Source organism: Andrena cerasifolii, chromosome 2 (genome assembly GCF_050908995.1).
Source record: "Andrena cerasifolii isolate SP2316 chromosome 2, iyAndCera1_principal, whole genome shotgun sequence".
In the NCBI taxonomy this organism is placed as follows: Eukaryota; Metazoa; Arthropoda; class Insecta; order Hymenoptera; family Andrenidae; genus Andrena; species Andrena cerasifolii.
In genome coordinates, this window is record NC_135119.1 from 1,924,800 (window position 1) to 1,949,751 (window position 24,952).

Below are 24,952 nucleotides of genomic sequence, written 5' to 3' on the forward strand. Positions count from 1 at the left end.
TGTTAGGGCTGCCAAATATGGTTAATGTTAAAAAGGGTAAACTGAATTATTATTTTTAAACGGATCCCCATTATGTGGTTTCTGTTACTCCAAACTCACCATTACTATCTTTCAAAATCGCTGTTCTTGTCGACAGTGTTACATATTAATGAACATAATAGGGAAGACGGGGGAACTAGTAGCCAGTGGGTAATAGGGGCCAGTATAGTTTTAGCAATATTGTAAATCGAACGACGACATATTTCCGCCCGAAGGCACCCCTCCCCCCAACAATGTTGCTGGGCACTTGTTTGTCTCGCTAGTCGCGTTCGTACTGGTGACAGAGAACGTTGTTTATTCAGCACGTATTTCCTGTTATTTCTCGAAAATTTGCATTGAAATAGTATGTACAAAACTTTTGTCTGTTATATTTTGTTTAGGCCTTATTTGAAAGATCCGTAGTTAATCTTTGTTATGATAACTTCAATTTTGTGTTTATTTCAAATGTTATTCTGCTATTTTTACAGAAATAAAATAACGCTCATGAGGGTAATGAGAGTCAAATGGCTCCTTACCCCACAAAAATTTTGAATAGTGACAGCTTGTTTTGCTACAGATGTCAAGAACTTGGAAACGGTTAATACAAGTTGTGATCCACCAAATAGGTATTTACTATGTGATTTCTGTAACTAAGTGTATCCACTTAATTAAAATTCGTTAAACATTAATCAAATCATTTAATATGATTGATGTACGGATATTATGCATCCCTAATAATTAATATCCTTTTAGTATTAGAAAAAAAGTTTTTAATTTAGTTTTGAGCTACATAATTTTCTGCGTTCTGTGCGAAAACTTGCTTGGCTCTCATTGCCCTAACCTGCGGGTAATGTGGGCCAAAACTACTTTTTCAAGAAAATGTTATAGTTTATTTTGAGTTGGTGGCACGTGAAAAAGGTCACTCTTATATTATTGTTTATTACTTGTTTAACGAATTGCCAAAGGTTCTAGTAAATATTTCAACTGATTGATTAAATATCTTGACTTTTCGTTAACTGGCTCACCCTTCCCTCGTCTTCCCTAAAAGTACTTATAAAACATTTTTGTGCTGTATACGTTAAGGGGTCTTTCCACTGTGACGCCCTGATAAAGTACCGCTGCTTAGAACTCTTTTTTGTCACAAGAATAATGTGTTTACTAAATGGAAGTTCTTTCCATTTATTAATATGTATTTTGGGAATGCAACAAATTTTTTTCATATTTTTTTAATGCTTGCCTGCCCCGAAATAAAGGGGTGCAATATGCGCTGTGAAAAAAGATGCCTCGACTACGTGGTCGATTTTGGAGGCACCATGTATTTGGTGTGGTGGTATCGGGGACATTTGTACTGTGCTCCGACGAAATGAAGTCGGCTGAAACCTACAAGGGGCAAGGGGGTACTTCGATCGCATTGGCTCCTGCCGCCCGTATCTCGTTTGCTTACTTTGTATGCGTCGACGTCGTCGCGTCGGCAAAGAGGGATATACTATTCTCCCTGTCATTTAAGAAGGAACCCGTTTCGCGCATGTAGAATGAGCTCATTGGCTCCGAAAAAGCGTTGGTGGGGGTACAGCCAATAGCGGCTTCTCCCGGCACCAATGAGCGTCAACCTGCGCAGAATCGGTCTAACCTCGTCGGTCGGCAGGTTCCTTCTTAAATGACAGGGAGAATATTCGGACCTGATTCGGACCCTAGAGTTTCTCGCCGACTTCTCACCGGAGCACAAGAATCAGCGTGACTATCGCTATGGCCTGAACTAGAATCACACATTTTCGTTGTTTTTTTTCCCAACATTTACGTCGCAGAATGATTACAAAATTTAGCTAATTTCGATAGTTCAACTTTGGACGTCCGTTATTTTATTAATTCTTCATCAATCTAATTAATCTTAGTCCCCGCCATAGCGACAGTCATACGGATTAGAAATATATTTGGTTTTTTGTGTCAGACACACGGTTCCTCTACAATCGACCACGCAGTGGTCTGGGTTTATTTTACAGCGCATATTACACAAAGCAGCATTAAACAAATGCGAAAAAAATAATTTTATATTCTCGAAGTACGTATTAATAAATAGGAAAAATTTTGATTTAGTAAACACATTCTTTTTGAGACGAAGAAAGTTCCAAACAGCGGTACTTTATCAGGGCGTCACAGTGGAAAGACGCCTTAAACAACAAATGTTTGACATTTTCTAGAACCGATCGATTCAATGACATATAGCAGACTCTTCATCCTTATATATTAAATAAAACCAATTGCATAATACCTATATACAAAAAGTTATAAGTATTCATAGATATTTAAATTTTTGTAATACTTACAATAGGGGTAATGTTGAGGGTCCGCCTTTCAATATCTCCTTGTTCAAAAAATTCGCTGCTGACTAATTCTGCCACTCTCTTCTCGACATCCCACGGTTTAGTTATGGCCGCTAAATCACAAACGGTCATTAACATTCCCCTTAGAAGCTCTCGGTGATCACTATAAGCCCAATTATAAGCACCGCCTCTTGCTAAGCTGAGAAAAGCTCCTCTCTTTCTGAAGTAAACTGCTAAATCGGTAGAAAGGATCGCCTCTTCGAGAACTTTTACAACGCGGGAATATTCCTCTGGTGATAAATTTGATAAAATTTGATTGCCCTGACTGCTCAAAATCATAAGACACTGATCAAAGTGATGATGCTCCATCGTTGATGTTGAGTAAAGCTGTGCCAATGGCGATGATGCTCTGTAAACCGAGAAATCATCCCATTTTTATTACAGAATAGTCTCTCCCAAATTGCACACGGGGGACTGGTTTGGGAGACTGGTCTGCGATTTTAGTCGAGGAGCGGTTTGTTTCGTTTCAGTTTCGAGCCGTGACCCTCACACTGCTACTCGCTTCAGCTCGTCATTCGATTCGTTTTCGTAGGACGAACGGCCAGCAACCGAAAGAGATAAGAATAAGTCGTCTACGGATGAAAATCAAAATTTGTATATTTTTTGTTTTACGCTTATGAAAATAGTATTAGCATACAGGTGATATTTTTCCGATGAAAATGATATCAAACACGACTTCATTCAGATTATTTGAAATTTCGTTACATACCATGTTGTCGAAGAGTATATTGAAAGGAAATGCATTACAAATAGTACGAATGAAGTGTTGTTTGGTATCATTTTCGTGGGAAAAATGTCACCAGTATGTTAATAGTATTTTCAAAACTCGAAAACAAAAAATAGAAAAAAATTGTTTTTGATCTGTGGATGCCTCATCCCTTATCTCAGAGTTGACTAACTGGTGGCTTGCAAGCCGCCTGGGGCCCCTCCGCCTTGCTGCCACGCTGAACGGCCCCCCTCCATACCTACCAGACTCTGACGGTCGCAGTCAAAAAGAGAAGGAAAAGGAGGAATCCACTGCGATCGTCAGAGTCTGGTCGGTACGGAGGGGGGCCGTTCAGCGTGGCAGCAAGGCGGAGGTGCTCCCGGTCTGTGATGCCAGATCGGGGACGGGTTCCCTCGAGAATTTTCCCCACCTCGCGCATACTACGCCGGAGCAGCGTGTCCGTGAGCTCGGCGCTTCGGAGTCCAACTCACGGACACGCAGCTCCGGCGTAGTGTGCGCGAGGTGGGGGAAATTCTCGAGGGAACCCGTCCCCGATCTGGCATCACAGCTCCCGGTGGCTCGCGAGCCACCAGTTAGTCAACCTTGCCTTATCTATATAAATAAACAAATCCAACTCGATAGGCTTACATTTGACAGTCAAAGGCTCGAGTTCGACCAATTCCATGAATTGGTGAAGATTCCTATTTGCAGTTTGGGAGACTTGGAACGCGAGCGTTTTCAGAATGAATATTGTATTTCATATTGTAAATTTAAATAACATTGTTAATACGAATCCATATATTTAATAATACATAACGGTAGATATGTAAAAATGTGTTACGCAATTCAACAATAATAAAAGTCAATTTATTTCCATGATAATTCTCTACTCACTTGATTTGGAACGAATTGTTTGTACCCCGATGATCTAGATCGTGACACAAGCAAGCAATAATTAAAGCAAGACATTCGATTTCCCCAAAAATTTTCCACCACTGTGTGGCCTAAAAGGTAATATAGTTCATATTATGCACAAATTAGGAGCAACTAATCTTTTATTAAACGTGCTTACAGTCAAAATCGCGAACATCATTTGTGCTACGTTGAATGCATGACGCCAATTGTGGTACGTCACATTTCGGTAATTTTTTTTCACGCTGAGAAGCCATCGACAAAGGACGTCGTAATCAATATGGAAGCGTTCCACAAAGTCAAGATCCAAAAACATTCGAAGACAGGCCGTTAATGTTTCGTCATCCTCCATATAAATGTCATCAAATTTAAAATCGTATAACTGAAAATGCGCTGCAGAAGGCACTCTTAAACCCTGAAATCAAAGTTCAAAAAATGAAAGAAGAAACAGAAAGATGCTACATTTTTTCGTTACAATACTTCGAACTCTAATTTGTAAGTTTTATGAAATGAAATTATTATTGAACCCTGCAGTTTTCGTTAATGAAAGTGTAGAGAACACAAAATGAAGTCCAAAATCACACAAATACACAAAAGGCAAGGTGCAGCCATTACGTCAGAGGAGCACAAAGAGCCGCTTAGAACCGGATACGTCTTTGCGATTCTGGGTGCCACGTCACAGCAGAGCGTGGAGCAGAGCAACGTAACAGCTCCAGGGAGTCGAAACTGATATTGTTTTGGTTACGGTCGCGGTCAGTGAAGCGACCGATACGGCATTTCTGGTTCTCTCGACCGGAATTGGTGAGCGACAAACGGTTGGGACCGAAATTCGAGAGAGAACTTCTCTCAGAATTACGGTCGATCAAAAGTCTTGACCGGTCCGCAATACGGTCGACCGAAAGTCTCAACCGATTGCAATACGGTCGGCCCAAAGCCGGGAGAGATAGCAATATGGACAAGTACAATGGATACCTCGTGAGAAATAGCTAGACAATAGAAATACGCTCGATTAAAATTTGTGAAATAATTTGTTACTATCCCGATTCGCAAGTCGTGGCTAAAATTATTTAGTAGATTATTTTACTTATTTTTTATCACGTTACTAACCTGACATTGGATCCGTTGAAATCCGCAGTGAAATACATAGTGTAAATGAAATAAATTTATAATAATAAACAAAATCAATTAATTTAATTTATAATCAATTGTTAAAAATATATGTAATTGTTTTTCTCAATTTAATAAATTTTATACATATCTATTTTAAATATTTGTATAAATGAAATATTATTTTTATATTATTTTTAATACTGTTGTTGTCATAAATAAATATTTTTAATAGTAATTTTCATAAAGAATTTATATTTTATTAATAAAATGTTTACTTATAAATAAACAAAGTTGGTCACAGATAAATTATAAAGGTTAACAATTGATTTTGAAGAGATCAACACTTCATTTTCAAAATCCAGTATCTGGCACTTGTTAATGGCTGATAGTGCAAAAGTTTTTTCAAGAGTAAAGCGTACTAATAAATTTCTCACCGTTTATAATGTTTGCATATTGTATCAGGAATGGGATTTTTGGATCGATCGATATAATGAATGAAATTGTAAACATGTATGATATTTTCAATTTTCAATAGAACAGATACAATACTATGTGTTGTTATTTCCTGAATGGCGAAGATTAGTTTAGCAGAAGGGTCTTTCTACGCCAAACTAGATCACTTTTTGACGTCGATGTCAGGGATTTTGATCAAAACGAAACATAATGTAGTCTACGTGAAATTAGAGAGTCATTATTTTGATGGTTCCGAATTTGTTTCAGAAGCACAGTTGTGAATTGGTTTCTTTTTGCATATTTTCGTGAAACCGGGCTATACTTATAGTTTTTATCTCTGAAACTATTTATCGTATTGCATTCATGGTTTTAATCTACATGATTTTGCCTATTTGAATAATATAAAATAATATAAGCTAATTCTTATTTTGCAAATTTTGCCTGCAAGATCATATGTTTTTAAATTCGAAATAAATGTGACCATATTTCTAGCCTAATGTTTACAAAATAAGGTTTTCCCTACGATGGTGTGCTCAAAATTAACGTGGCAATTAGCTGTTAAAGGCAGCGGTGCGCTCCGCGTCAGGTAAGGGAACACCATGCTCCACTATTGCGGTCGGCCATACTACTCGCACCCCGTATTACTTCAATCAAGTCGAAACATAAAATCGACTGGTCTCGCATCCACCTTAATGGTGTCATTTATGCCTGCGAAAGAGTTTCTTTAACTGCTTGTGTTTGAATTTCAATAGGGGTTATACCCAAATGTCCCTGTTCCATATTATGTTACGGTTCAGTGCCAGTGATAGGTACTAATGCTGCTGCAAAGCGAGCTTCTAAGCTAACAATATATTCTACCAGTTCAGTCTGACTTACGTAATCGAACGTAATATTTGAAAACGATGCACTAGAAGCTTCCATATATTTGCGCCAATGTCAGACTAAAAATGTTACGGACAACTTGTTCGTCTAATGTGTATAATCTGTGTAATTTGTTAATTAAGCTACTGTTAAATATATTTACATTTTGTTACATTTCTATTTTTTTCCACACTTGGACATAATTTTGAAATAATCAGATGAAAAATTTTATTTTCGTCATTTTCTTGTTATTTGTATTTTAACAATCATTTATTTATATTAACTGATATTAGTCGATTAGTCGGTTTCGTTGCGACCTATAGCGGGGTGAGTATGCGGCACGTGCCGGGGTCCCGGGCGTCACTCGGGCCATGCGGCCAGTGGGTGTACAAACAATCGGAGAGCGGGAGTTCCCCCGGGACAGACTGCGCAGCCCGGTGTGGCCGCATCTCTTTCCCCTGCGCTGCCACGGGTTCCAAGAGCCTCCCTTCAACGGCCGGAGCCGAGCAGGGAGGGACGACTTGCCACCTGGTCCGGAGGACCACACCATCTACCTCGCACGGCCCAGGAAGGCGGGCCTCCTCCCAATGGAGGATGGAATGGCTTTGGATGGCCGCCTCCTCATGGTACGCACTAACCCGCCAAGATTCTACCCCGTTTCTCGGGTACGCGTCCGCTTTTTATAGGCCCGGGCCAGCTTATAGACGGACCGTACTCACGGGGGTGACCATCGACGAGGGTGGGCGATCCCTACCTAAGACGCACGCGTAGGTGCGCCGGGGTCATTATGCGTTGCGCAAGCCACCCTCTCTCCGGCCTTGACGGTACCAGCCCGTCACTAAATGAATTCGCGGTAAATGGAACCGTGTCTCGACGCCGCTCTACAAGATCTCCTATTCACCCCATAAGCTGGCTTTTACACGTCGTCCTGAACCCGGAGTTGCCGGGTCCACTTCACGACCCCGCTAAAAGCCTTTAGACTGCGCGAGCACGCGCGTACGATGATTATCTGAGATGGCGAGCATCTTTCTTACTGTAGTGTTTTAAATAAAACAATGTCTTGGTAGATCGACGCAGTTTGGGACCGACAGTGTCAGAGTAACAAATAACTCCAACAGTCTGCTTTCAACAAGCCCGTCACGTAGATGACAAACAATGTGATCGGCAGGAACAGCGTACAATACCATCTCGGCAGCGTTGCCAGAGTTAGGGGCGCGTACTTACGTCATCAGTTGTCCCTAGAGATGCAGATTTCACGTGTTCGACGTGTACACCTGTACACGTGTAGTTAATAAATATATCCGTGTTCTAATCCGTATACTTGTTGATACACGAGTACACGGGTATTGAAATACACGAGCACACGTGCATCGAAATTCACGGATCGTAATACACGTGTATCGAAATATACGGTTCCACGTGTATTAACATAACCATATTTTATTTTTTAATTAAATATCCGAATGTTTAGATTTTACGCAAATAAATTGCGATAGGTAGGTACAGACATAATTTACTACTTAGGTTGCAGGTGAAAATAAAAACCTTTTATTGAAAAAAGGGTTTTTATCACTTAGAAATAAATTCGCAAAGATGCAGTGTTTCTTGACCTGGCTAAGGTGGTCTAACCCCTTAAGGCAAGTCAGTGATATGTGAATCTACAGACAATATTCAGATCAAATGAAAATCAGGTTTCGAAAAAATTTTGGAACTTTTCAATAAGATCTATTTAAAACATGGACCGTGGAATTTTTTTTAAAAAATGTTCTCACATTGTAAGTTCACATGAGAACCGATAAAGTAAAAGTTATTGAAAATAAAAGATTTAGTTGGAATGGAACTTAAAATATAAAAATAAAAAATGTCTATAACAGGAACAGATATTATGTTCATAAATATTAAAAAAGTTCTCAATTGTTGTAACAAATACTGAATATGTATTTGTGACGTCCCACTATTTTTCGCGCGTCCTAATTAGAGTTTTCCATATAAACCACTCCACGATTCCGCCACTATCCCTAAAAACACAACTTCCCAAGCACTGGGCCATCCAGAAGATGTACTTTAGCGGCTGCCATCTCGCGATGGTCAAGTATGAAGTCGAGGCACGATCTTTTCCCTCCCACCTAAATCTAAAACAAACCCCTCGCCCGACACTGGGGTGAAAGACCTTAAAAGTTGGCATCAATTCCTAGGCGTCTTGAAAACTTGGGTAAATTAAATAACTTAATCGAAAACGATTATTTTAAAGTAAATAAAACAAAAGATTGCTCTTTTAAACTTATATATACATTTTTGTACATATTTAATAACACAATCTGTGAAACCTTTTTATTTTTTTTTTATACGGCAATACAGTCATCATGTTAATGATTATGTACTAGCATCACTGTGTTCAGATTCATTATCAGACTGCAACGGTGTAGTATGATTATCACGACTTGTAACTGGAGGTAATAATAAGTTTAAAGCTTCTTTGGGCAGAGATCGACGATTTTTTGGAGTAATTGTCTCTTGCTCGTTATTACGAGATCTAAACTTAATAAAAAATTATTAAAAATATCCTGATTGCATTTTTCACGGGTGCATTTTCCAGAATAATGATCACCATATTTTTTAAAATCTTTGTTGCTCGCTTCTTGCGCTTCTTCTGTGAATTGACCAATCGGCAATAAAGCAGACGATATTATTTCAGGACCGTGAATGAGAAATTTGTGGACAGTAGGAGGCATACAGTACCATGGATATTTTTGTACAAAAAGTCTAGCTGCATCTAATGAAAATTATCGGAGCTTTTCTACATCAATTTTAATTCCAGTTTTCTACATCATTTTTTAAATCAAATCTACATCAACATTTGTTATTTCTGCAGACAATTCTGCATTGGCAAAGAAACGCCTGGCTGTATTTCCATCATTAGAATTACCAAACCCGGGTTTAGGTTTGTCAATGATTAGCCCTATTTTTTCCCTGAACAAATTTTGGATTCTACGTTTAGTTTCCGAGACTATTTCTTTATTCCCCCCTCGAGCTTGCCATTTTTTTATTGGAAGCTTGTACGATAAGTGTAGGATACATTCGAAGAAACGAATCCAACCATGTACCTAGTACCGATATACCCAATTGTAAATTTTCCGTCTTTACTTCTCTATTTATCATTTTGTCAATGGAATTGAATTGTTTTGATGTTGCGCCACAAATATAACATTTTTGCGTAAATGATGTTTCAGTAAGAGCGTTACACACTTTACCGTCAATCATCGCAAAAATTAATCTGTGATTAACAGAATACGATCTACTTTTAAGGGTCAAAAAACCATTGTTAAGGTTTTCGATCTCTAGGTTTACCCTACATTTTTCATCAAGGGTAACTAGCGTTGTTTCTTTTAAAAATTGTATTTTAACCGTCTGCAGTACTTCGTAGAAAATGGACGTGGGTTTTGCCAAATTACTTTGCTGTTCTTGCGATCTGGATCTCCACACACAAGGCGTACAGGTAACATGGACGTTATGAACACTGCAGAATCACTGGCTTCAGATCCATGAAACGGTTGTTTGTAGGAACTGTGTCCTGAACTTCCATCGAAGCCCCACTTTGTCACTAAACAAAGGTTTCCTAAATCCTTATCTTCTAATATATTTACAACAGTTTCTTGAACAGTCATGAGACGTTCCGTCGAGTAAAGCTTGTAACTTAACATCTGTTGAGGTTAAAGTTATCTTTATGCTCTCATTATTTGGACAGCACTTCTTTTTTTCCGACTGCAAAAGTGTGTAGCTTGAAAATCTTTCAGGATCCCTCCTTCTGATAAGATTATATTGATGTCTCGATAATTTAGAATCCACCAATAGAGCTAGGGCATCTTCGCAAAACATTTTTCGAGACTGTTCTTCTTTAAACTTTTTGTAAGCTTCTCTGTATTTGCTTGTTCGTGTTGGACTAGAAGTTGTTACTTCATGTACCAGCCATGACGCCTCGATTTTTCCGGATGCTCTTAGCTTCAATTGTGTCGCATACAATAGGTACGCAAGGGTTGACTTTTGTAAGTTTTCAGTTTTTTGTCGCTTGCTTCTCTCAGAGCTTTTTTTGAAAGTAATTATCGGGCGACCTCGCTGTTTTGGTGCATAAAGTTTAAAATACGCCGGACTATTCAACCAATGCTTATTCTTTTCTAAAAATTTATCCTCCATTCTGTTTGCTTGCATCTATTTAGTTTTAAATTTTGATTTAAAATGAGTTATCTTCTGGTACAAGCATACTAAACCCTCTTGCGGACATTTTGTCCGTTCTGTAATTTCATCTCTTAAGAAAGTAAATTGGTCATCTACTTTTCGATTTGTGGAATTTTTTAAGATATTAAAAAGTTCTTGTCTGGTTACAACAATAATATTAGAATTCACATCTGAAAATAACAACAGATATAAATATTTCAATTAACAGTGTTTGCAAAAAGACCTTATTTTCATGAACTGGGAACCTTTTTGAATAACTTGAAATTTTACGGATTCGAGCAAAAACGAGCAGAATCTGAAAGTTAATCTGAGTTCTTTAATAATCAGAGATGATAAATGTGCAAACAACAATGCTTGATATGACTTCGAAGTTAACTAAATGTTTAATTATTTGTGTAGATCAGCTATGGTAATTAAGGTTATACGAGGCAATTTTTAATTAAACTTTATGGAGGTATTATTGCTTGCCGCAAACGTATAACAACAAAATGTAATTAAATAAACCCCTGAAATTGACGTCTTCATCGCGAAACAGAAGTTTATAACACAGAAAACACAAAAAAATAGCTACACAAAATTGTTTCATAAATCGTTTGAAATAAACATGTAATGGAGTTCCTACAGCTAACTGTTTTTGACCGACTCGGGTAAGGCAAAAAGAGTTGTAGCAGGCTGTGGATATACGTTTTATTGTGCGCGCATATTTCAACTATACCAGGGATAAAAAATCAGATATGTAAACATTCTTTAGTATTTTCATTTTTCGCCAACTTTTGGGGGTCTCCTACCCCACTGTGCGCCCCAAAAAACCCTCCTAAATCAAGAGCACGACTCACTCCCCAAAATCCTCTTAAATCGAGACCACGCCTCACCCCCTCTTTAAAGCCCAACAAATCAAAGCCACTCTTACCCCTTCCCAACCAAATCACCCAAAACCCATCAATTGGATTGAGTATCCCTTTTCGGAACCCCAAATAAGAACCGCTGATATCCCAATTGCGGCGCATATTTTGAACATAAGTCACATTACATTCCAATTATATGTATAACGCATACTTTGCACATGACTCGTGGTGCATACCGCGCATTCCCCTCACACCTGACATTCCGAAGCACCATATAAATACAAGGGACCCAACGCTCGGAGTCTTCTTCTACGGAAACCACTTGCCGTACAAGTTACCTTAAACTTTATACCAGTGGCTTTTTTACATAAATCTCTTATGGTATACGTTCATTACGCAACGGTTAAGACCATTTATCTATTCAGTGTTGATACTCAAGTCAGTGTCACTCCGGTCAACAAGATATTAATCTTCGGCATCTATTGTAAGCGATTATTATTACTTATTGTGCGAGTGTATATCATCTCCATTTATATTATTTTCTATTGCTAATGCTTATTGCATCTTATATTATTTGCTATTGCTAATGCTTATTGAATCTTATATTATTTGCTATTGCTAATGCTTATTGTTTATATATACGTCTATGTGCTAATGCTTAACGTCCTACGCATTATTATATTAACTCTGTCACTATCGTATTTCACATTATTAGTGCATGGCAGATTCTTATGCATTCTATTAAATAAACGCTCTTGTTTCGAATAACGTTTCCATTATTCAATTAATCCTTCGTTCTCAAGAAGATCCCAAATTAGTATAAACCATTGCAACAGCTGATCTCGCTTCGCGAACGCCGGAATTTCTTCTAATGTTTACAAGGCTTACTTTTACATTGGTCTTGCACGACCATACGTCTAGACATATTTCGCAAAAACATTACGTGTGGATTCTTATTTCAGTGCAGAGGTAAATCCACTTACCGAATCTTTAAATACTAACCATCTGTACTTTAACGGGCGTCACCCTGGTGCGTGATTATTGCTCAACCCTCCCTGGTTGCTCAGTGCTACGAAACTCGCCTTTGCGCCTAACTTCCAGCTCTCCTTGTGCTACGAAACCGCGGTGTAATAGACAGATGTTCCGACTCCTGTTCAGAATGTGTGACTTTTTCGTCCTAGTTCTTCTGGCGGCCGCTAGGTTGGCGCTCAAGGAGAAAAAGCTGACTTTTTGCGCATAATACGACTAAAGGCTCTACTACAGCGCCGTTCTGGAGTTGCCCCTACGGGCAACAGGTCAGACTGCCCGGAGCCGACACGAGTCGGCGGCGAGTACGTCACGCCTCCCCGGGCAATACGGTACAGATGACAGGATGAACAAGGACCGTCGTGTCGACTCAACAGTATTAGAATGAACATACTAACACATGCCTGCCTACGCATCTACGAACCTGTACAATGTTCCTCCCCACTCCGCCGTAACGATAGCTGATATCACTGCCCGAACCTTTCCCCACAGCGTTAGCCCTGGGCAGTGGCGGGTGCGCTTGCCCGCAAAATCATAGGCTGAACGGCGCTGCTCAACTACTACAATCACATAAATGCACGAGTACATGGATTTCTTATCACGAAGCCTCTCGCGACGGCCAGAGGAATCACACAGAAATTGCCACGCAAAATCGCTGGGGTAAAGGTGCTGAGTCGGAACACCTGTCTATTACACCGTGTATGAAACTCGCTTTCGTTACCTAAATTCCCAACTCTCTTAGTGCTACGAAACTCGCTTTCGTTGCCTAAATTCCCAACTCTCCTTGTGCTACGAAACCCGCTTTCGTGCCTAAATTCCCGTCGTCCAAGTGCTACGAAACTCGCTTTCGTGCCTAACATTCCCGTACAATCCCACATTGTAATTGTCCCCAAACACCGCCACCCGGGAAGTGACACATACTATTCAATGAATACTACAACAATAATAAATAATTATTACAGTTAAATTGATATTCTGAATGCGTTATTTATTTGTAATATTTACCTACGTAGATCATTTCTACGCAGATATTATAGAATTTGTATGCACTTTGGTTCATGTAAATTATAAACAAATGTTATTTAGGTATTATTCTCGATAAGTTCTCTTTTCTGTTCAATACTTCTTATGAAACTATTAATTACTTATGTTATGATTTTTATACCTTTCATTAAATAAACAAGAAGAATATGATATTATATTGTTAAATAAAACTAGTACCTAATAGTTTAGTATTTTTCTTTATCTTACGGAACCTTTTTTAATAGATGTTTTTATACCTTTCATTAAATAAACAAAAAGAATATGATATTATATTGTTAAGTAAAACTAGTACCTAACAGTTTAGTACTTTTCTTTATCCTACGGAACCTTTTTTAATAGATGTTCTAATATAACTTGTTCCCATGGAACTTTTATTATATTGATTCTAAAATGTCCGTTCCATGAGAACATTTTTTAAGGAAGTTCCTAAGAGCAACATGTAACGAGTTACAACGGTAGAACGGCGATCTTTACCTCACCACTCTTCCGCGAGGCGGGCCGCGGCGACCGAGCGTGGCCGCGAGAGGGCCCCGCGCCGAGCGGCTCTCGCGCTGCTGAAAATAGCGCGAGAGCATATATACGCCGGCGCGGAGGCCTATTAGTCAGAGACCGCCTAGAGCAGGCATGCACAGTACGCAGTGGGGGCGGAGCGTTTAGGTGTGTAATACACAGGTTGGCGCAGAAGACTCCAGAGTTTGACGCTCCGAAAATAAGGCACATTTTGGCGAATTTTGAAAGATGGATATTGAGTATTATAATTCCAATCTCTGTACTTTTATTAACTGAAATTTGAAAAATGTGTTGAAATTTTTGTATTCAATAATAGTAATTTGGTTCAATGTTATAATGGTAGTAGTAAGAGGGGTTTGAAAAAAATGTGTTGCTGGCGAACATGATTTTGGCTGTCGTAATCATCTGAAACAAAAAAACGCAAAATTTTTCTTAATCTATGTGAGGTGTAGTTATCGTATGAACTAAGATGAATGACAAATGTTGAAAATAAGAAAAATGGTTGTATTTCAAATGAAAACATTAATTTTTGGGAAAAGCATTTGTTAGTTTTCTGTGTTGCAAAATTGAATTTTTGCAAATAACTACTTCATTCTAGTCCATACGATTACCACACTCATATAGATTAAGAAAAATTGTACGTGTTTTGTTTCCGATGACTACAACAGCCAGAATCATGTTCGCCCAGCATCAAAGTTTTTTTTCCAAACCCCTCTTACTACTGTCATTATAACTTTGAACCAAATTACTATTATTGCATACAAAAATTTCAACATATTTTTCAAATCTCAATTAACTCTCCGTATCCTGTGCCTGAGTCAATTCTGACCCACCGCTTGAAATCACTAATGCACACAGTGATGGATCTGTGTATGTCAGTTGCGGCCAAGCCATCATTTAGCAGTTGGGGTGTCATAAAAACATAAACTGGACCTTTCCGGTGACTGCGTTGGAGCAACAATGGGAAGGTCGAGACAATACCATATTTTCCTTGGAATAAAAAAAATGGGCATCCGGCCTCTGCAGTCATATAGTTCTCTACCACGAGACCTTATACCGAGGAGTGGGGAGTGAGTATACTACGGCCGAGCTCCTTAATGTGCACCCCTGGTCTAGAGCGTAACAACTAACAGTGTGCGTCTCCCAGAGACCTCTTGTGTGGTACAACGATCCTGTGCAATTACCAGCGCTTGCGTAATATCAAGTTCTTGTGCGAGCACCGGCCATTGTGTGACGACAGGCTGTGTCCCTGCGACTTTTGGAACTCTCCACCTCCACGGCTCCCAGAAGGACAGAGTGAGCCATCCTCTGGACGCAGGCCGATATCCGCTATCGATCTCCCGAACAGATTGACCTCTGTCCCGAGAGCGTCACTATAACCTCCGACTCACCCGCGGGTTGTGCCCACTGGGTGACCGGACCCCAGGCTCTCCGACCAGGGTTCAGTGGCAGGGTTGGCCTGCCAGGACACTGAACGGTCAAACCGCCTTTCCCCTTCCATCTCGCCGAACCGCTACCGAACGCGAGACGCGCCGTGATACACACCGAAACACACGCTGCGATACGCGCTGGTATCCACACCGCGACCCGCATTAGTCTAAAGTTCAGGTTAAGCCGATTTCACACTGCGTGCCAGCACAGATCTGGCTGGGATACTCTGTATATATTAACGAATAAACGCTCGTACTGCACCTCACCTCAGCGTACAGTCATTCGATCGGCGGCCCTGGACAACCATCCTGAGCTGGCAATACGGTACCTCCACCGTCTCATCGGTAACCCCGCAATAAAAGGACACAAACATTTTTTTCAATAAAAATTCGACAGGAACAGATATTTTCTTACACGAAACAGAATTTTTTTTAAAAACGAGTGTTTCAGAACTTTTTCGATCCCTATTCTCTATTTTCCACCCATAACGGAACTCTGCCTATCAATATTTTCTACACGGTCAGCATTTTATCTTGCAACCTGCGCTTGCGCGAATAGGTAAAATGGCAACAGCGCCTCACGGACGGATTCCACTACAACCATGAACCGGCTCGGCGTTCTGAGAGCTGCCACCGACTGCTGGATAGTAGTGATGCCCGAGCTTCGAAAATTTTAGGATGGTCTCTTTCAAATTAAAGTCGCAAAGGGCTATTCGAAATTCCCCACCCCGGGTTGAAAAATTTGGGGCTTTTTCGTATAACTTTTGAACTATAAAAGATATCGGAATGAAATTTGCGTTGAAAAATGAGGAAAAATTATTCCCTCTTAATGATGGATAATATAAAATATTTTAAGATTACTTCATTTTTCTTTTATCAATTTTTTAACCATAATTGTTGTGAAAAGCTTTTGCAAACTGTTTATATGATACTGTATTTAATGCTCTTTTTAAAATTCATGGTGTTGATAAACAATAGGCTAGTTGTTTCTGTATCATTACTTTCATAGATTGAGAAATTAAATTTTTATTAAATTATGTGTTAGTTCTGCAAACCTCAGAATCTATTGTTCTAGTTTTCTTTTTTTATAATTTTATCCTTAATGCAGTGCATGCATAGATCGGACTAACGGGTAACTAATGGGACGTGTCTTCGATTGTAGCGGTGTTTGAATTTTTTTCTACAATTTTTGTGTCTGAATGTTTTAACCTTTTAGCTACTCAACGCAGTGCCTACACCGGCTCCTGTTAATGTCATTTTTTGAAACGATGCGCCATCATTGTGGCTTTTACACGCAGGCAGCGGAAAATCTCTCCGTACAGGGGTATAGCGCCGCGGTCAACCCTGTCGTAGCTAAAAATTTTTAAATTAAGAAGTGTATGAGACCAGTCGACATTGTTTTCAAACCTCATTAAAGTAATCTGGGGTGCGAGTGGTAACCCGATCATAAAATCGGGGCGCGCGGCTCGCTTGCCTGTGCCGGGAAATTCCGAATAGCCATTTGCGACGTTAATTTGAAAGAGACCGTCCTAAAATTTTTGAATCTTGGGCATCACTGCTGTTCAGCGGTCGCTGGCAGCTCTCCGAACACCGGGCCGGTGCATGGTTGTAGTGGAATGCGTCTGTGAGGCGCTGTTGCCATTTCACCTGTTCTTGTGAGCGTGGGTTGCAGGATAAAATGCTGACCCTGTACAGCCGTGTGCGCGTTTCGCTTTATAGCGTCCATTATTTACTATTTTCTAGCCTTCGAATATTTTCGATACCTTAGAGACACTAGGCAAAGGTCCCGTTATCTGGTCGACAGTCGGTCTTGTCCGTGAGGTAGGTATTATTGCAGCACCGAACAACAGGGTCGTAAACCCGCACCGTGGACAGGCGCTCGCGAATTCGGCGCGGCCAAGTTAATCCTTGACCTCGCATACTTATTACTTTCACGTGCACGCATCACGCTGCCAAAAAGTGTCTGATATTGAAATTAAATTGACTACTAAATGGACATATGGATACAACTATGGTTTTCACCGTATTACTGTAACCCGCGTTAACCGGGTTACTCGGGTTGTAGATGTTTTGTGTTACCCGGTTAGGCAGGTTATTCTACGATACTGAGTACCGAACAGGGTACGAGTTAGGGTTCGTCTCTCTGATTCATACACATGGTGGAAGGGTAAGATAAAAAAATTTCAGAACTTGTCAAGAAATATTTAACGATAGTAGCAGCATCGAACTATGGTGACAACCAAAAGAAACCGTTTACTCCCATAAAATGTTAATACCTTAGTTCATAGATAACAAATCGTGCAATTTGTTATTTTCATCTGCAATCTAGCAAATCATGCCTGTATCGCAAATTACTTGCGTGAAACCTAAATATCGGGGTATTTAGTTATATATAAATAATGACACCTAATAAAATATGGATATGTTAATACACGTGAAACTGTGTATTACGATCCGTGAATTTCGTGAACGTGTATCTTCAATACACGTTTTACGCCGGAATCTCCACTTGTCCCTGTTCGTCCCGACCGTAGCTATGTATAACAGCGCTCTCTAGCGATCTTTAGCTGTGACGTAGTGTGTCACCGTGTGTCACTAATACACACATCGTATGGGGCGTCCGAACTCGCTCGATGACGGAGACGCTGGTTTATCATGGTCGCTTCTTTAGCGTCATCCGGTATTCCTGCCAACGCGAACGAGAGTGGGAGAACCCCGAGTGTACGCGTACACGACCATGGAGAGCCCTGATGTACAGGGTGATTCTCCAGCTACGCCCATCAAAGAGATGTCGCCTTGTACCCCATGGCGAGGACAACACCCCGCATTGCTTAATCGAATTTTGTGGCTTTCGACTCTCGAAGGGGTTGGAACACCATTAAGAAATCAGAAATGTCCAGGATTTCCGAATTTCTCATCAAATCTTGGTCAAAATGAAAATGTGAAATATTCGGTTCAGCGTATTAAGAAATTCTTTATTCTTTATCGTATCGATATGGAAGTTACACTCTGATGGTTTCCTTATGTTTTTCAGATCGTACCAAATTTCATGTAAATTGGACAATTATTAACGAAGTCAACTTGAAATGATATAAACGAATTTTCATGGAATTTCTTTCATTATGGTCCGAATTACGTCGTTCTTGGTGTCGGCTTCATCGGTGAAATATAAGGAATCGATTGGCGTCGTTTAAGCAAAGATTTGATGAGAAATTCGGAAATCCTGGACATTTCTCACTTCTTAATGATATTCCAACCCCTTCGTGGGTCGAAAGCCATAAAATTCGATGAGGCACTGCGGGGCATTGTCTTCTCTACGGGGTACCAGGTGGCATAACTTTGACGGGCGTAGCTGGAAAATCACCCTGTAGAATTTACTACTTGTGCACACATGAGAGGATGCCTCCTCTACTGCTCCCGATGCATCATAAGTCTCTCGCCTATTCAGTTAAGTCGAACCGAATCAAACCGAACGGAACCTAACCGACTTGACTCGAAGACCTGACCGGTCTACCGACTGATCTGAATTAGAGCTGCTCGGCAGATCGGTCCCCATTTGTCTCAGAATTACGGTCGGAATTTCGCTCATTTCGATTAGAAATACGGTCCGAGATTCCCGACCGAAATGCAATCGATCAGAAATTTTAGTTCCTTTTTACATCCTTCCATTGTTACGGTCAGAATTTCTCTACTCTTTCGTTACGGTTACTAGCCACTTGAGAGATAAGTGACCGGTCTGAATTTCGGTTTCTGTTACAGCTCCACGCTCGGCTCTGACTTGACCGCGGTGCCGAGAATCGCAAAGAGGTCTCCGGCTCCGAGCGGCTCTTTGTGCACCTCTGCATTACGCTGTTATAAACCCTAACCACATTATGCTGTATGTACTATGAAAAATGAAGTTCTAAAGTGTGCCAGAAAATACTAAATATAATTTCTTTCCGTTTCAGCACTTTTATCTTTATTTAATAACTTACCCTTAATCTTTGCGCATCGTCCAACGATGCAGAAGCGTGGTAACTCAGCACTTCTAACGTAACGCTTTGCTTAGCCATTGCTGTCACAGCCTTTTCGTACCTAATAAACGCACGAAACAAAAGGAGGATTATAAAACTCTTTCCAATTGACAACCATATACGCAACTCGTATATTTTCTGGCATACACTCACATGTGCGTATTGTGGATACCCATACCACAGAAAATAGCAAACGCTTCGACAAAATTCTCATCGTTTTTCGTAAAGGCAAGGTCATCAAACTTGTTCACCAGTTGAATGACGCCGATGATCTGACCCGATGAGTTCTTAATGGGCATGCAAAGAATGGTACGATGTTTGAAACCTGTACCATCGTCTACTGAAGGGTCGAATCGGAGGTCGTCGTAAGCGTTTGGTATATTCACGGTCTACGAAAATATAATACAACGTCATTAATTATATGACTGAAGGAAGCGTTACAATATATTATTTTACTAATTTGAAGCAAAAGAAACGAATTACTAATCAGTGCGCTTACCTCACCAGTTGTTGCAACATAACCAGTGATGCCGACATTTATAGGGAATCTGCTCTCGAATGGACTGCGTGAACAAAACCGAATACATGTAAGGTTTCCGATGAAATTGAATCATTGTCAGTAACTGAATGAAGAGAAATAAGAATGTAATTACAAACTTCATTCACCTAGTGCGAGAATCTGAATCCTCGCCGGCGAGATCGTTTGCCTCGAAGTCAAAGACTCGTGAGAAACTGCCCTTTGATGCCTTATGCACGAGAAGAACCTGAAGAGAACATTTTGTGTTATATTATGACAGTACAGAACGAGTATGTAATTTTTGTTCGGATTAACAAGTTATTTTCTTACAAGACTATATTTTCATGCAACATTTATGCAGACCATAATTAGAGGTAAAATGTACCTGTACTCGCAGACATTGTATCAAGGATTGTGTATGTGTTAAAATCCTTAACACCATGTGCTCTATTGTACTTTGTTCTTCGAAAATCATCCTAGCCAAATCCAAAAGAACCTGTAACAATGAATAAGTAATTAAGAATATACATATATATCGACAATTGTATTTTGATTAATTTCATTTAGGATGTGGTTTGAAGATTTATTGGTAATTGCATTTTTGAAGTATCATTTATACAAGATTTACTTAAAGTTTAATAACGTCACGTGTTGGAATTGTGTAAAACCAGGAATAATATTGTAAACTACAAATGTCATCTGTATACTGACCTGATTTCTTTTCACCTCTAATTGACTTTTCTCATAAAGTTGCGCGTTTCTCAGACCAATCCCACAGAATTGCAAATACCCAGCGAAAACTTTCTCGTCTTGTGCGGTGAATTGACCTTCACCCCCGAGTTTGTTGATCACTTGTGCAACGCCAATGACATCTCCATTGCAATCCTTTATTGGCATACACAAAAGGGCTCGCGTTCTGTATCCCGTCAATGCATCGATTTCACGGTTAAACCTTGCATCCTGTCAAGAAGAAAACATTTATTCAAACACTTTTTCAACAATTAATTATGCCATTTATTATGACGACCATGACGTCTGAAAGAAGAAATACAGGTACTAAAATAATAAACGTATGAAATAATTTTGATCTAAAATTATAAACAAGATAAATTTTAAAAATTTGTACTCGACTGATTTTATTTTCAATTCACGTTAGGTATAGGATTTTCGATTGAATACGCATTTAATTACCCATCAGAGTTTGTAAGTTTCGCATCCTTATTAAATGATTTTTTTTTAATCGAACTGTAAAATTATCAAAAACACGATATGAATAATTTTATTTACGAAATAAAGGTAAGAACTTTTTATTTTCAATTCACGTTAGGTATAGGATTTTCGATTGAATATGCATTTAATTACCCATCAGAGTTTGTAAGTTTGGAATCCTTATTAAATGAGTTTTTTTTAATCGAACCGTAAAATTATCAAAAACACGATATGAATGATTTTATTTAAGAAATAAAGGTAAGAACTAATAACTAAATATTTGGTATATATTTGTAGGAAAATTGTAAGTACTTCGTAAATATTATAATTCGTTAATAGTCAATTTATTAATTTGAGTGAGTGAGAATTGCTATGTGTGATACTATGTTTTGTGTGCTAACTGTGTGGTGTAGAATAAAAAAGAAAGAGTAGTTGGAAGAGTAACAAAGTACTGTAAAGACAAGAAGACGTGACTAGTTTAAAATTCTTTTCAGCATTTTTAATTTATTAAACTGTTAAAATGTTTAATTATTAAATATACTGTTGAGAGGAGTCAGGTTTATAGCCTAGCCGATGGTTAGGGTTTTCCCTAAAAGCAGCGTTTGTCATCTGGCGGACATATGGCTTGCCGTCCTCGTCGATAAATTCGGGACCTTTAGTAAAATCACAATTATAAGCCTACGGAGTGTGGCTATTAGCACAGCCAATTTGAAAAGTTCCGAGGGATTAGGATGGCAACTTGATGCGCGTTTTATTGCAGCCGCGCGGTCACCACGCCAAGGCCCAAAGTCCGTGTCGCGTATACCTGCATTTTTTCACCGGCTCCAAACACGCGGGAGGGACTTAGCTTTTCTCGCGCTATTTCACCCTCACCACTGTACTTAATGACACGCTTCTACCAAAAATTTTGTCTTCGATACTGCTCCTGGAATCACCACTTTTTCGACAAGTTCCATGGGAAGGGAAATGTTAGTTTTCCTGCGAGCGATCATGGCACCACGATGTCAGAACTCAACCACTTGCAATCAGAGTAATGTTACTCTAGAACTCAGTCAACTCTAAGTAATTGTACGCTTCGATACTACCACTCATTGTACATCTGTACCGGTTGAGAAAATATATCTCTTACGCGTCAGTTATTATTGAAAAACAAGTGAATTCTTGTGACTTTAACCTTTCACAAGAGTATGGCAACATATGACCGGTCGTCGATCAGGCACGATTTGATTTTCCACGCCGCAACATATACTTTTCTGTAAATACCTATATATTAAAATTCTTTATATCGCATGTTCTACACAAATTTGCTGCCGCATAAACTTAAAAATCAAGAACATATGTGAATTTGTTTATGATACATGTTTTCTATTTTAAAACTACATTGAATAAGTTTTAGATTTTCCTGGTGTATTGTAAATTTCACTAATGATCCATTTTGAGAATTAGAATCGCAAATCGAATACATTGCAACTGAATCTGTATAAATTAAACATTTCCAAAGCTATTTGAAACTTGTGATTAGAACCGGATTGCCAATGAACGGTTAATTGTTAGTAAATTACGTAGGAACTTTGATACAGAGAAGTTTGCAACTTTAGCATAAGTTTGGAGCAAGTTTGAACGCACTTTAATTGGTAGTAGCATATGTTTAATTAAATAGGGAACATGACAACAGAACTTGCAGAAAATGATTAAAGGAACCAAAACAGTTTGTCTTGAAATTAGGCAAAATACACTGATTTCACTATCAAATATTTATGTTATGCAGCCTAATTTTGAATCAAAGAAGCAGTTAGTCATATACCATATAATATTCATCAACAAATTTCATTATTTAAATTCTGTCTCTACTTCACTTTTATAAGTTAAATTATAAATGCGACACTAACTTAATGTAAAAGATAGTTGGAACGGATCATTAACTGTTATAAGATTATTTGTTTGAGTCTGTAATAATTAAAGCATTAAGCTTTGTAAAAATGAATTTTTTTTATCCCAAATAATTGTAAACAATAGTTTTGGCGCAACCTGATTTTAAGTTTGTACACACATTACTACATTAATAACACTATATTGTAAATATAAAGAGTGACCCAAAAATAAGACCTTTTTTCGCCCTTTTTTGGTCTGACGATTTTGGAAGTGAATTTTATGCCAAACGATACCTTATGATGAGATATCAATCACACGAAATTTTCAAGTTGAGGTGGGAGGTCAAAGAAGTGAAAATTCGTTAACGCGTCAGTCCATACACTTCGATGTACGGGCTTTTATGTCAGTTCGACAATTTAAACAATTATTCCCAGGGGGTTTGCTGACTGCTAAAAAGGAATTTGAACTTAGATTTTCAAAATTCACAAAAAAAAATAAAAATCTAGAAATAGGTACAAGTGTGTGTGTAGTCATCTCAACTGTAGTCACTACACTACACAGACATTTATACCTATTTCTTGATTTTCTTTATTTTATATATACAGCGTGTCCGCGGGAAGACTGGACAGCTGGATATCTCCTAAAGTATTGGAGATAAAATATTTTTTTACATGGAATTGCATGGTTCGAGACAGGGCCGTTCCTGGGTTTTGACCGCCCAGGTGCAAAAACAATATTGCCGCCCTTATTAATTTAATATTCTTTAATTAAGAATTTGATATGCAGTGTTTACTTTTATATCTTTACAGTGGCGGACGAAAGAAAGGTTACAACTTTTAAAATCGCATAACTTTTTTAGAATTGGTCCAAACGACATCAGTGTTTTTTGAGAAGCTAGAAGGATTAGTTGGCTATGTGACGTTTTCGTCGTTTTGAAAAAATGGAATTGGTTGGAATAGCAACAAAAATAGCGAAGGTTGTCTTTTAAACTTTTTTTTTGAGTTCGTAATGAAAATTCAAAAAAAAGTTAAAAAAACAACCTTTACTATTTTTGTTGCTATTCCGACGAATTGCATTATTTTTTCAAAACGACGAAACATGCCTAAGTAGCAAACTAATCCTTCTAGTTTCTCTAAAAAACTCATGTCGTTTGGACTAATTCTAAAAAAGTTATGCGATATTAAAAGTTGTAAACTTTCTTTCGTCCGCCACTGTATATACATAATTTTTAAACATATATCATGCAAAAGAGTTTCGATTATTATTCTTATTAGTCAAAACTTTACATAGGTGGCCCTTAAGTTTGGCCGCCCAGGTGCGGGGGCACCATCTGCACTCCCACCAGGAACGGCCCTGGTTGGTGAGGGTCAATTTATTAGCGCAGACGAATTTATTCTTCGATTATTATTTTAAAAGATACGATGGTCAAGTTCGGTTGTTTCAATGGAACTATTTTTTTAAGAGATCAGTTGATAGTGCGTTCCATGACAAATTCAATAAGCTTTAATGTATACACTTTATTTCCACTGGTTTTTTGAGATATTGCGCTTGCAAATTTACTGATTTTCACTGGAAGAAAACCCGCTGGAATAACAAGCACCGGAGTAGAGCTGTACGAGTACTTGAATATTCGGGTAGCTTGAAATCCGAACCAATCCGGGACTCGGTTTCCAAGCCGAGCCGGGTACCCGAAAGAACCGAGCGGCCCGGATAGAACCAAGTACTTGAATTTTTTTCAAGCGGCCCGAAAGAAACCGGGCGGATTGGATGGAACCGAGCGGATTGAATTTTTCCAAGCGGCCCGAAAGAAAC

General features: G+C 38.9%; 1 protein-coding gene across 6 annotated transcripts in view; it reads right to left on the bottom strand.

Annotated features, from left to right (window-relative positions):
- Nucleotides 1-24,952, bottom strand: part of LOC143378484 (dual 3',5'-cyclic-AMP and -GMP phosphodiesterase 11) — a 348,802-nt gene that overhangs the window by 16,548 nt on the left and 307,302 nt on the right. For 5 of the 6 annotated variants that reach the window (XR_013088274.1, XR_013088275.1, XR_013088272.1 and 2 more), the window contains 9 exons: nt 20,771-21,019; nt 20,445-20,555; nt 20,209-20,306; nt 20,042-20,105; nt 19,696-19,931; nt 19,504-19,603; nt 4,178-4,432; nt 4,000-4,109; nt 2,343-2,748 (listed from right to left, as the gene is read on the bottom strand). Coding sequence is in view for 1 of the 6 variants with exons in the window: in XM_076830260.1 (XP_076686375.1) it covers nt 2,343-2,748; nt 4,000-4,109; nt 4,178-4,432; nt 19,504-19,603; nt 19,696-19,931; nt 20,042-20,105; nt 20,209-20,306; nt 20,445-20,555; nt 20,771-21,019 (1,629 nt within the window). In the remaining 5 variants the exon portion in view is untranslated. The remainder of the gene's footprint in view (nt 1-2,342; nt 2,749-3,999; nt 4,110-4,177; nt 4,433-19,503; nt 19,604-19,695; nt 19,932-20,041; nt 20,106-20,208; nt 20,307-20,444; nt 20,556-20,770; nt 21,020-24,952) is intronic. The other variant, XR_013088273.1, reaches the window with a different exon arrangement.